Source organism: Dermochelys coriacea, chromosome 2, assembly GCF_009764565.3.
Source record: "Dermochelys coriacea isolate rDerCor1 chromosome 2, rDerCor1.pri.v4, whole genome shotgun sequence".
NCBI lineage: Eukaryota > Metazoa > Chordata > Testudines > Dermochelyidae > Dermochelys > Dermochelys coriacea.
The window spans coordinates 267,315,459-267,328,174 of NC_050069.1; the positions used below are offsets into that span (position 1 = coordinate 267,315,459).

General features: G+C 49.0%; 1 protein-coding gene across 1 annotated transcript in view; it reads left to right on the top strand.

The window, feature by feature from the left end:
• NBEAL2 (neurobeachin like 2) overlaps positions 1-12,716 on the top strand; it is a 180,805-nt gene that overhangs the window by 96,433 nt on the left and 71,656 nt on the right. The window contains 3 exon segments of the mRNA XM_038390938.2: positions 344-425; positions 2,051-2,175; positions 2,504-2,586. Of these exon segments, the coding sequence (XP_038246866.2) occupies positions 344-425; positions 2,051-2,175; positions 2,504-2,586 (290 nt within the window).

Here is a 12,716-nt window from a genome sequence, read left to right on the forward strand (position 1 = left end):
TCAGGTTGAGTTAATTGACCTTGGGACAGTATTAGGGGTAGGGTGATGGCTTTTTTTTTTTTTTAAACCCAGACGACAGGACTATGGAATAGAAGTTGCCCTGAGGCAAGGGGAAGCCATGGATAAATCACTAACTAGTGTGGTGACAGATTAATTCATTTAAAAACCAGGCAGAGCTCATCTGATTTTCCCTCCTCCCCCACCCCCACCAATCTATTGCAAATCAAGCTATACACAGTTTCAGCTTTCCCCCTTTGCTGCTCCTTATCTAAACCACTTGCAAGGACTTCTGATCCTCCCCCTTTTTTTTTTCTCTTCTCCCTCCCTCCCCCCCCCCTTGCAGGAATTTAGAAAATGTCCAAGCCGACAGGACACCAGTTTTTATCCACGAGGTGCTTAGCTTGCTGGTTGCGTGTACAGCCAAGGTAAGCGCCGGCTTCATAGCATGCGTGTTTGTGCCAGGCACATGCCCAGTTTAAACAGGGCCTCTAGATAACCCCCACATGCAGCAGGGGAAGTTGCACGCTCTAAGCCTGGAAATGCTTATGTCTTGGGTTGGCCTGTTGTTGAAATCCAAACTGAAATACATATATGGGCTATTGATATTAAGAAGCCAGCAAAATGCAAGGCCTGTGTTATACAGGAGATCAGATTAGATCCCTTCTGCCTTCGAATCTATGAACTTGGAATATACTGGCTCTTGGGCCACGGAGCTCTCTTCTAAGGCCTCATCGTGGGTGAAGTGTGTCACTGACATGTCTCACAGGGGCCAGGACACCTGAATCCCGCAAAGAACAGACATGCAGTGACATGTTCCCCTGCTGCACACGCATTCTGCACTCAGTGAGTGAGACTCATGCCGGTGCAGCAGGCCCAGACAAGGTCCCGTGGACTATGTAGTCCCGTAATGTGTGGGTCTGAGTGGGAGCCCTTCTGCTGGGGTGAACTGTTAAATTATGGAGCTCACATTTTTGTGACTTGAGAGAAGTTCTGATGACTGGCTGGTCCTCTTCCCCTCTCCAACACCACTTACAGGCGACCCACAGAGATGAAACAAATTGGATGTGTGCCTGGTTTATTTTGTTTATGATGAACGAATGCATCTTGAAAATGATGCTGCCGTTTAATGCTAGACACCCAGATCCCATCTGGCATGCGAGACTCTAACTGGAGAGCTGAACTGTGACATCCTAAATGTAGTTGGATCTGTTGCGAGGGGCAGGGATTTCTCAAATTAGGCTGCATAGAACTTTTTTGGTGGCATTCATGTAATGCCAGTGACTAATCAACACTTTGGAAAAGGAAGCCTTTGTTAAAGACTTCACGCCCTCAGCCCTTGTTAAAAATCCACAGTAAACATCCCCAAGGCCTCCCAGAAGTCATCCAGAAACACCAGGAATAATCAGGCTTGACATTATGGGGATTCAAAGGTAAATAACAACCAGGAATAATTAAAACAAAAAAATCAAACCAACTTTTTCAGGCTGCATTTTTCTATCAAAGGAAGCCAAAAATGGTCAGCTGGGTTGTTAAAACATCCTTTGTGGGCATTGGCCACACTGCAACTGCCTGCTTAGTATGACACACCCAGTCATTTGGCTGTCTCCCACTCTGCCTTTTTGGTCATCTCCCTCTCTGGTGCCCCATAATATGTTAAGATTGTGAGATCTTCAGGGTGGGGACTGTCTCTTTAGAGTGTGTGTGTGTGTGTGTGTGTGTGTGTGTGTGTGTGTACAGCACCTGGCGCAGAAAGGCCCTCTGATCCCAACCCATGTCCTCTGGAGGACGTAGTAATAATAAAGGTCACCTTTAGAGCAGTTGCGACAGACTCAAACACACGCTCTTCCATTTACTCTGGATCAAATGAGTGAAATTAGCCTGAATAATAATAAAGCATTTCAATAGCACTTCACATCTTCAAGGCACTTTTCAGCAGTACGACTGAATGTTAATGAAGATTATTTAGTGGGGGGGTGGGCGAAGGTTTTGTTTGTTTGGGGGTTTTTTGTTTTAAATGCTGTGGATTAACAGGTTTCTTCTGACCTTGCAGCTAAAGAACACCCTGGAGCAGTGTGCCCCCAGCAGGTCTCAGCTAGAGACCGTAACCATCTATGCATTGCACCTCTACGAATGCCTCTTCGACCCCTACCAGACGTGGAGGAGGCAGCTGAGCGGGTGAGTGGGTGTGGAGCAGCATCCTGTCTGTATGTTCTCACTCTGCTGTAGTCTAGGCACACTGTCACAGCCCAGCTGGCCTGCGGCGTCAGAGTCAATGACGAGCCATAATCCATTGCATAAAACCCATTGGTGTGGGGTGTCAGAGAGTGGGGTTTTGAGACATCACTCCGCATTTCAAACATGCAGCATGACACATGGGCATCTAAAGACTCTGCGCTGCACCACTCTGATGTCTTGGCCGAGTAATTTCAACTCCCCCGCTCCCCGTTAGCTGCTCCCTGCCTGGAATCCTGTCTCACTTCCCCTGCATTTCCTGTGTTTCTAGGGAAATTGTCAGCATGAAAGAGAAGAGCAAATACAAGTTTGCACCAGCTGCTTTGCCTCTAGAGTTCAGCACTTTCTTCCAAGGTAAATGCCAAACAACCAACTCCCCCGCCTCCATCTCTGGTTGGAGGTTTCTCCATCTCCAGTGCTGTTATCTCTCGGTTCAGGAGCCCTCCTCCTTCCCTCCCCGTGCTGGAGTGAAATGTCACCCTAACCTTTCCAGCCCTTTGCAGGCAGTTATCATAGAATCATAGAATCATAGAATATCAGGGTTGGAAGGGACCTCAGGAGATCATCTAGTCCAACCCCCTGCTCAAAGCAGGACCAATCCCCAATTTTTGCCCCAAATGGCCACCTCAGGGATTGAACTCACAACCCTGGGTTTAGCAAGCTAATGTTCAAACCACTGAGCTCTATCATCTTTAATGACCCTTGATTTCCTCCTCCCCAGCCCTGGGGGCTCACTGTGGTGTTGAAGAGAGCAAAGTTTGTGCACCCAAAAAGCGTGCTCGCGCTTCCCAGATTTCCTCCCTACGTTTGAGACCCCAGCACTGCCAGACGGCAGCTGTTAGCCAGCAGTATGTGTTGAGAAGGTGTATTTGCATATTACCCAGTATCCCATTCTGCTTCTCATGTCCCTGTGTCCCAGAGGAGTGGGGACTGAGTGCATTGTTTCAAATGGGGGTGGGGAGCGAATGTAGTGCTGGTGAAAGGTACCAGTTTACCAGCCTTGGAGACTGGACCTACCTGTTTGCCCACGTAGCAGGGGCAGCAGCCAGTGCTTAATTTGAAAGACCCACTCCTTGGGGGTCAGAGAGGAATTGACTCTCCAGACCCATTCAGTCTGGGCCCTCTCTGCTGAGGCTGTCTGTAAAAGGGCAGGGGGTTCGTAAGGTGGATTCTCCTCCACTGGGATGCTGAGCAAGTTCCACCCAGTAGCATTGGCCTGGTCACTTGTGCCAATGTCTAAATCTCTCCTGCAAGCCATTGAATGGCTGGGTTTTGTTCTCGTTTTGCTTGGACACCAGGAAGGCTTCCTGGGGGCTTTCCTAGCTACCAAAGCCACCTCCTATCCCTTCTGGGCCCATTCTCTGTGGGCTTGCAAGGGGAATTCCACACAGTGGTTGGAATTCCCTTTGCTCCTTGCTTTCCTTTGACTTTTTTGGAATCGTCTTGCCAATGCGCCATGTGCCTCTGGCTGAGCCTGGGAACACCTTTACCCCACGTCCCTGGGGCCGTAAATAGCCTTGTATCAGTTTCTAGGTAAGGTTCCCCCAACTAAAGAAGGAATTTCCTTCATCGCCAGAGCACTGGAGCTGAGCGCTCGCTGTCTTGGACTCTGAGACTGATCACGTTGACTCTTTTGGCTCATTGACTCATTAACTTCTGTAACAAACTTCCTAAGGAACATAGCACAGTGGAGGTTGGGAGGAATATTCCTGTGTGGAACCAACACCAGCTCAGAGGCTGGGGAAAGGCCTGGAGGTTGGGAGCCATCTGGGGGCTTTCACTGGCAGTGCTGAGACGCACGACAAGGCGTGAGGCTTTGGAAGCACTGTAAGGAGGACTAGATGGAACGTCCTGGCTGTTTGCACAAGGAAGGGTGGGCTTTTGCGTCTGAAGGGCTGGTCTGGAACTTGGAGCTCTGCACTCTGTTCCCAGCTCTGCTCCAGTCTCCCTGCACCACCTTCCTTAGCCCTTCCCCCCATTTTACAGAGGAGGCGACACGGAACCTCCTGTTCCTCCTGCCCTTTGTCTCTCCTGTCCATGTAGGTTGTAGGCTCAGTGGGGCAGAGACTGTCTTCTTGTGTCCAGGACGATGGGGCCCTAATCTCCGCTGGTGCTGCTATGAACTCATTCATTTCAGCCTCCCTCCAGGAGAGGACGATGGCAGCAAAGACAGAGGGAGGGGGAACGCTATGCTTTGGGGCAGCAGTGTGGATGGCCCCCCAGTTCCTTTCCAGCCTCCTGGTGGGAGCCTGCACTGATCAGATGGGCCAGGAGCTGGCCATGGGGGATGGCTCGGTGGCTAGCATCGGTACACGCCGTGCAGTCTCCTCACTGTTGTGTGTTCGCTGTCTGTGGCCAACCAGGGTCAACCTGGGGCCCTCGTCTTGGTGCCATCCAAGTGATGATGGAGACTCCGGGAAGTGTGACTGAGCGCGCCCTGCCAGTCTCGTTGGGCTCTCCCCTGAGAGCTATGGCTACCAGAAATAACCAGCACTAGCAGCAGCCCAATTACATGTCTTACAAGGAAATGGGTTCGTCCTGCCCCTCAGAGTGGCATCGTCTTCCCTGTCCCGGCCAGCTGCTTCGCCTCCAAGGAGCAAGTGACTGCTTCTGGGGAGAAGGGCGGGGTGCCCAGGCTGCTGCTTCGTCCCATTACCATGTCCCGCCACATGCTGATGGCATCTAAAGAGGAAGAGTCTTGATTGAATGCGGCGGAGCTGCTTCATAAAGCTGTGTGTGTGGCTGTCTTGCCAGGAGCTGCAGCCTATGAACCTTTAAACTTGACCCCGGTCAATTCACAAATTAACCTTGCCTTCCTTTGTATTGGAGATGAAAAGCCCAGTGCAATCTGACCATAAGGGGGAGAAATAGCTGGTTGCTTGCCATGCTGTAGAAATATGCTTTGGACATTTTTCTTTACTTTTTAAAAGCCCCATCCCCAACCCCAGCTTGGTGGGTTTTTTTTTTTTTGGTTTTTTTTTGGTTTTTTTTTTTTTTTTTACATTAGAAACTCAGGTCTTGGCTAACCTGCTGTTCTTGGAGGATTCTGTGGCTGGCTGGAGTGAAACCTGCTTGAGGGAAAAGGATTATTTCTGTTCACTATTAAACTTTATTCTGTGCTTGCTTTACTCAAACGCTGAGAAAAACAGACCTCTTTATGAACCATTCTTGCATCTTCAGTTAAGTGCTGCTTTCCCCTCCCCACCTTCTCTTATGCTTATTTGAAGCACATGGAATCTTGGCCTAAGCTTGTCCCGTCCCCCCCCCCAAAAAAGTTCTGCTTGTTTTAGAAATGTCAAATCTCATTTTCCCTGTTCTTGGTGGAAGTCTTGTTGGAAGATCAAGGAGCTGGAGTAAGAGCTTTCTTAGCCTTTCATTGAATGATCTGGAGGATGGTGTGGATTGCACTCTCAGCAAATTTGCGGATGATACTAAACTGGGAGGAGTGGTAGATACGCTGGAGGGGAGGGATAGGATACAGAAGGACCTAGACAAATTGGAGGATTGGGCCAAAGAAATCTAATGAGGTTCAATAAGGATAAGTGCAGGGTCCTGCACTTAGGATGGAAGAATCCAATGCACCGCTACAGACTAGGGACCGAATGGCTCGGCAGCAGTTCTGCGGAAAAGGACCTAGGGGTGACAGTGGACGAGAAGCTGGATATGAGTCAGCAGTGTGCCCTTGTTGCCAAGAAGGCCAATGGCATTTTGGGATGTATAAGTAGGGGCATAGCGAGCAGATCGAGGGACGTGATCGTTCCCCTCTATTCGACACTGGTGAGGCCTCATCTGGAGTACTGTGTCCAGTTTTGGGCCCCACACTACAGGAAGGATGTGGATAAATTGGAAAGAGTACAACGAAGGGCAACGAAAATGATTAGGGGTCTAGAGCACATGACTTACGAGGAGAGGCTGAGGGAGCTGGGATTGTTTAGTCTGCAGAAGAGAAGAATGAGGGGGGATTTGATAGCTGCTTTCAACTACCTGAAAGGGGGTTTCAAAGAGGATGGCTCTAGACTGTTCTCAATGGTAGCAGATGACAGAACGAGGAGTAATGGTCTCAAGTTGCAATGGGGGAGGTTTAGATTGGATATTAGGAAAACTTTTTCACTAAGAGGGTGGTGAAACACTGGAATGCGTTACCTAGGGAGGTGGTAGAATCTCCTTCCTTAGAGGTTTTTAAGGTCAGGCTTGACAAAGCCCTGGCTGGGATGATTTAACTGGGACATGGTCCTGCTTTGAGCAGGGGGTTGGACTAGATGACCTTCTGGGGTCCCTTCCAACCCTGATATTCTATGATTCTATGATTCTATGAAGGAGGGTTTTTTTTTTTTTTTTAAGAGCTTTTCTCCCAACTGTTTCTCAGGCATCGCAGTTAAATAGGCATTATGCAAAATAAACATAGTTTTAGACAATCTGACTTAAAACTTCATAGGTTTTGCTTCCCAGATGACCCAACCTCTTTCATTGTCCTGTACTTGGAAATCATCCAAGAACAAGACCTGAATTTCTAATGGAAAACATTATTTTTGAAAGATTTCAGAGTAGCAGCCGTGTTAGTCTGTGTCCGCAAAAAGAACAGGAGTACTTGTTGCACTTTAGAGACTAACAAATTTATTTGAGCATAAGCTTTCGTGGTCCAAAACCCATTTCATCAGATGCATGCAGTGGAAAATACAATATGGCCCACCTTGATTATCACTACAAAAACTTTTTTTCTCTCCTGCTGGTAATAGCTCACCTTAACTTATCACTCTCGTTATAGTGTGTATGATAACACCCATTGTTTCATGTTCTCTGTGTGTGTATATATATCTTCCTACTGTATTTTCCACTGCATGCATCCGATGAAAGTGGGTTTTAGCCCACGAAAGCTTATGCTCAAAATAAATTGGTTAGTCTCTAAGGTGCCACAAGTACTCCTGTTGCTTTTGAAAATACCCCTCCAGGTTTTTCTACAACACTATAAAGAAGGAAGAAAGTCTGCAAACACAATTTCTCCCCGTTTACAAGTTACTTTTTAACTAGGGTGTGAGAGGGTTGGGTTTCATGAAATATCCCCCCCCCACACACACACACTTTTCAGCATAGCCCCTCATTTTCTAAGATGAACTTGAATTCATCAATAACTTCCTGACTAACTGGAGGCTTGTGCTATCGGAAGAAACAGAGCAGGAGGGGTTGCAGAAAAACCCTGGATTCAGGCACCCCTAAACTGCAGGGCTTTGTGAAATCCAAATTCAAGTCTAGATACATATTTTGAAGAAGCCCTACGCTTTACTGATGAACTGCATTGAAGCTCTGTATTTTATTATGGCGAATAAGCTACACAGGGTAACTCCTTGCATTGGGAGACTTTAGACTGGATCTTGTATTAAACATTTTGGGGGAGGAGGGGTGTGACTGACTTATACACATGTTGGAAGTGACCAGTAGAACTCAGGCATCCGATGAAGTGGGCTGTAGTTCACGAAAGCTTATGCTGTAATAAATTTGTTAGTCTCTAAGGTGCCATAAGTCCTCCTTTTCTTTTGAACTTGGTGAGTATCTGATTAGATAACAAATGGTGCTTGGATGAGTAGTGCAGGGGTAACCTCCCAGGGCTCAGAGTTTGGCCTGGCTCAGGATTAGCAATATCTATACAGTGCCATAGAGATACCGGGCACAAGTAAAGTCTGGGTTCCAGGCCTGTGGTGCTCACAGTCTGAATTAGACCACACGTGCAGGAGAGGACTGAGTGGCGGGGAGCAGAAATCAACACCAGGATGTTAGTGCTGCTTTTAGAAGAGGCAGCTATTCCTATGGGGGCAGGAGTCCGTTTGCATGGATTGATTGCATGTTACTCGTTGGCTACTTGGGTTTTTAATATTCTCTGTCGCAAGCTGGGGATTTATCCTCGCTGGCACCCGTTCCTTCGCATGCTAATGGGTTTGCTCTGTGCACCACCAAGCGATCTCCCGTGCAGCAGGGAGACCATAGACTCCAGATGTTTCAGTGTAGGCCTGGGTGCCCCTAATGCTATATTTACCATTATCCATTGATCTCACGGCACTGGAGTATTGGATACTTCTAGAGAGGGAACAGCAGACTTCCTTTTTTCTCCAGTATTTCAGCCTCTGTTTGGTGTACTCTGTAGAGGCGTGACATTGTATCCACTCCAAGAGCCTCTGCCAGGCACCTGATGCCAGGTTGGTGTCTCTCTTAGGCAGGAGGGTACCTCGCTGGATGGCTTCTTAAGGACACACACACACACACACACTTAATTTTGTACATCTGAGTTAGTGCCTCTCAGCTGCGAGGCTGCAGGGTTGTGGCTGGAGAACTTGCATCTGACTGCTGGGGGAAGCTAATCAATAGCCCCTTCCTAGTCATAACAGGGCAGAAAAAGCCCCTAAAACTACGCAGGGAGTTTTTCTTTGACCACATGGTGTAAATCCCCTTTCCCAGTTATTTTTAGGAGGAAAAAAGCTCTTTGCATCTGGGCTGATTTCTCACATAGCACGTTCTGTCCCAGCGCCTACTGGGAGCGAAGGCCGTAAGCACTGCGCACCTGCAAGGTTGGGGCCCTTCACGGCACTGTTAAATACCACCCTGTCCCACAAAGAATCGGGGGGCACCAGGGAAACCTCCCCTGAGTCCCATGTCCAGCAGCCCTACTAGATAATGAGCTTTCATGCACACGCTGTGCCCGGGGACAAGCGTCTCCAGACGAGTCTTCTCGTGGAATTAATTGGCAGAATTTCCTTTGGGGAAAACCCATTTCTGGGCAGCGAAGCCTCGTGGGGTTTTCAGTGGCTGGTGTTTTTATCGATGCAGGTAGCTGGGCTTCTGACCATGTGCCTGCTGGTATCTTCTTCAATCTGTCTCTTTTTTCCTTCCCTTTTCCGTAGCATCCTCCCTTCTGCTGCCAACCCACATACCCGACTCACAACCTCTCTTCTCTTGTCCTTGCTCTTCCCCTTCTCAGCATCCATCCTGCTGCTTGCCTGGGGTGCTGAATGGGGAGCTGGGTTCTCATCCCAGATTGCTGTGTGGTGCTGAGGGGGAGGGGGTCTCCATGTGCCTTGGCTTTCTTGGCTGTAAAATGGGGGTAATGCTAGTTAGCCTCTGTCAAGGTTCCTTCCCCACCCTGAACTCTAGGGTACAGATGTGGGGACCTGCATGAAAACCCCCCTAAACTTATTTTTACCAGCGTAGGTTAAAACTTCCCAAAGGTACAAACTATTTTACCTTTTGTCCCTGGACTTTATCGCTGCCACCATCAAGCATCTAACAAATATAACAGGGAAAGAGCCTGCTTGGAAATGTCTGTCCCCCCCCCCCCCCCCAAGTTCCCCCAAGCCCTACACCCCCTTTCCTGGGGAAGGCTTGATAAAAAGCCTCACTAATTTGCATAAGTGAACACAGACCCAAACCCTTGGATCTTAAGAACAATGAAAAAGCAATCAGGTTCTTAAAAGAAGAATTTTAATTGAAGAAAAAGTGAAAGCATCACCTCTGTAAAATCAGGATGGTAAATACCTTACAGGATAATCAGATTCAAAACATAGAGAATCCCTCTAGGCAAAACCTTAAGTTAGAAAAAGACACAAAAACCGGAACATACATTCCATTCAGCACAACTTATTTTATCAGCCATTTAAACAAAACAGAATCTAATGGATATCTAACTAGATTGCTCACTGATTTTTTACAGGAGTTCTGACCTACATTCCTGTTCTGGTCCCGGCAAAAGACGACACACAGACAGAGAACCCTTTGTTCCCCCTCAGCCCCCCTCTAGCTTTGAAAGTATCTTGTCTCCTCATTGGTCATTTTGGTCAGGTGCCAGCGGGGTTATCTTAGCTTCTTAACCCTTTACAGGTGAAAGGGTTTTTCCTCTGGCCAAGAGGGATTTAAAGGTGGTTACCCTTTCCTTTTATATTTATGACCGTCTCCCTTTGTAAAGGGCTTTGAGATCTACGATGAAAAATGCTGAGATCTCAGGTACACTCCTTGCTGTCCTTAAAGGGAAATGGTCAGCTCAGACTTGGCCCCAAACGTAGGTCTTGTAAAAGCAATGTTTAATCATAGAGCCATAGGGACTGGAAGAGTCATCTAGTCTAACGCCCTGCCAAGATGCAGGATTTGTTGGATCTAAACTATCCAAGACAGATGCTTCTACGGCCTCTAAAGTGCTTGGAAATCCTCCAAAAAATGGAGCTAGAGAAGACCAAAGCTTGGCATTACAAACCTACAGCCAGGGCAGGCCAGAGAACATCCCTGCCAAGGATTCCTGCACCATGCCCTGGCCCCAAACCCTGTACTAACACTACGCTAAGCTATGCTGTACCTGTACAGCATTGCAGTCTCCTAGAAGTGAAATGGCAATCCAAGCTGGATGCCCAATTACCAGCTCCCTGAACCAGGCGTGTGGCATGCAGAGATGCTAATGCCACAGAGGTTTAATTCTGAAGGTCAAGAGATGTTTCCATGAGTGGTTTTTTTTTTTAAACTTCCATTGGGAAGGGCTTTATTTAAGAAAACACCCATCTAAACCCCATCCAGGTCTTTCCTGCCCAAATAAGTTTGCTTTGGAGGTAGCACATGAGACCCAGAGTGTGAAACTGACTAGCAACAGAAGTGAAATTGACCAGTCCCTTTGCCTCTGAAATGCAGAGATTAAACAGTGTAAAGCCACTGTTCTTTCCTTCTTACCTACCCAGGATAGTGGTACTTGTAACCCAGGTGAGTGAGTGTTTCTAGCCAGACAGTGATCCTCATAGCTCAATCAGTAGGTAATGCCAGCAGGAAGTTGTCAAGGGAAGATTTGAGGAATGATTACGTGACTTGGAGAAAAGCTCCAAATGCAGCAAAAGGGGTGACTCACGGGAGGTGTCTTTCCTACTCTTGAATCTCGGTGCATTGCATCTGTGTTGGTTGGATGGCTTTTAATCCATCTGTTACGCTGTTTCTCCTTTCTCCCTTGGCTTGGTACTGTTGTCCGCAGTGGAGTGTGGAACACACTCTCTGCAAAGCCTCGTGCGATGTTCTGCACAAACCCTGCTTTGCAAAGGTTGTGTGACATGTCCTTGGTCTTTTGTATTTTGTGTGTGTTCAGCATTGCACATAATGGGCCTCTGACCCTAGGTGGGCAATATCCAGGGGATTTGGTAACTCAAACAGGAACGATAAAGCAATCAATATTAACTACATACGCTTACCATGCTCGGTATACCTCATAACTGTGCTGGGGGCAGGGGTCGGGGTTAAATGGCTTGCCCAGAGGTACATGGGGGAGTCTGTGGCAGAGCTGGGAATTGAATTTGCCTCTCGAGTCCCCCTCCAGTGCCTGAGCCATGAGGCCTCTGATGCTACCACTAGGAGGGAAATTATTGGGAAGGAAGTAGAACTATCAGCAAGTCGTGTAGATGCAGGTTGTGACAAACCCGGCTCTTGGTCCTGCCTTTCTGCGCAGAGGCCCTATTGTGGGGGAGAGGGAAGATGAGTTGTGAGCTAACAGCCCGTCAGTTTTGTGTCCCGCAAGGAGAGCGGTGAAACGTGAAGTCCTGTGAAGTGAGTTTGCACCGACTCCCCTAGTGGCAGCATCTGGGTCAGACCCTGTGTGTCCGGTCAGAGACCGGCGGCTGAGAGCTCTGCGGGTGCCGGGGGGGAACGGGAGGGCTTGGCCTCTGTTTCGTGTATCGCTCCGGGCTTGCTGGGACTTGGAGCGGTTTTGTGGTCCCTGGGAGAGGCCGGGCTGGTGACTGGACATGCTCCAAGGACTAGAGATCAGGGTCATGTGCCATTGGTCTCGTCCCCACCTCCCCCAGCAGTCACTGTGCCCCTCGCTAGGAGGGAAATGCTGCGCTCGCCTTCCAGCTCGGCGGGAGAAGGAACCCGACCCTTTTTGGCTTGACACATGAATGTCGTGCTAGCCCAAGGCACCGAGCTGGCAGCACTAGCTGGATGCAGGGCAGGCTTCCCCCCACGCTGCCTCAGCCTGACCTGCGGGGTTGGGGGAAGGAGTCTTCTGGCCTAGTCAGTTCCTGGCTTCTCCACTGGGTCTGCCAACAAGGGGCAGCTAATGGAGGTGGCAGCATAAGTGCTGGCCTGGGACGCAGGAGGTGGCTGTTCGGGGCAGAGGAACCCCATAAGGGGTGGCCACAGTGGGAATGGAACCAGGTGTGGGCAGAGCCAGACTAAAGGAGGAGAATGTTCCCCTCTCCAACCACCCGCCTCTGCAGGGAAGGGTCCCCACACCGACTTCGCACAACAGCCTGCTTCCCGGCTTTCCAGGGCCCTGAGTGTTTTACTGGTGCTGGCTGGCAGTCCCTGGCCTGTCCGCCGTTAGCAGCCCTTGGCGTGAGCGCTGAGGGGCTCAGGAGCAGGTCGCTCATCTGTTTATATCCTCCCAGGGTCTTGTCTGTAGGAAACTGGGTTTGGGCTTCCTGGAGCCGAGATGCTGCCTCCCAGAGTAGCTACACCGTGAGCACTCTCTCCCT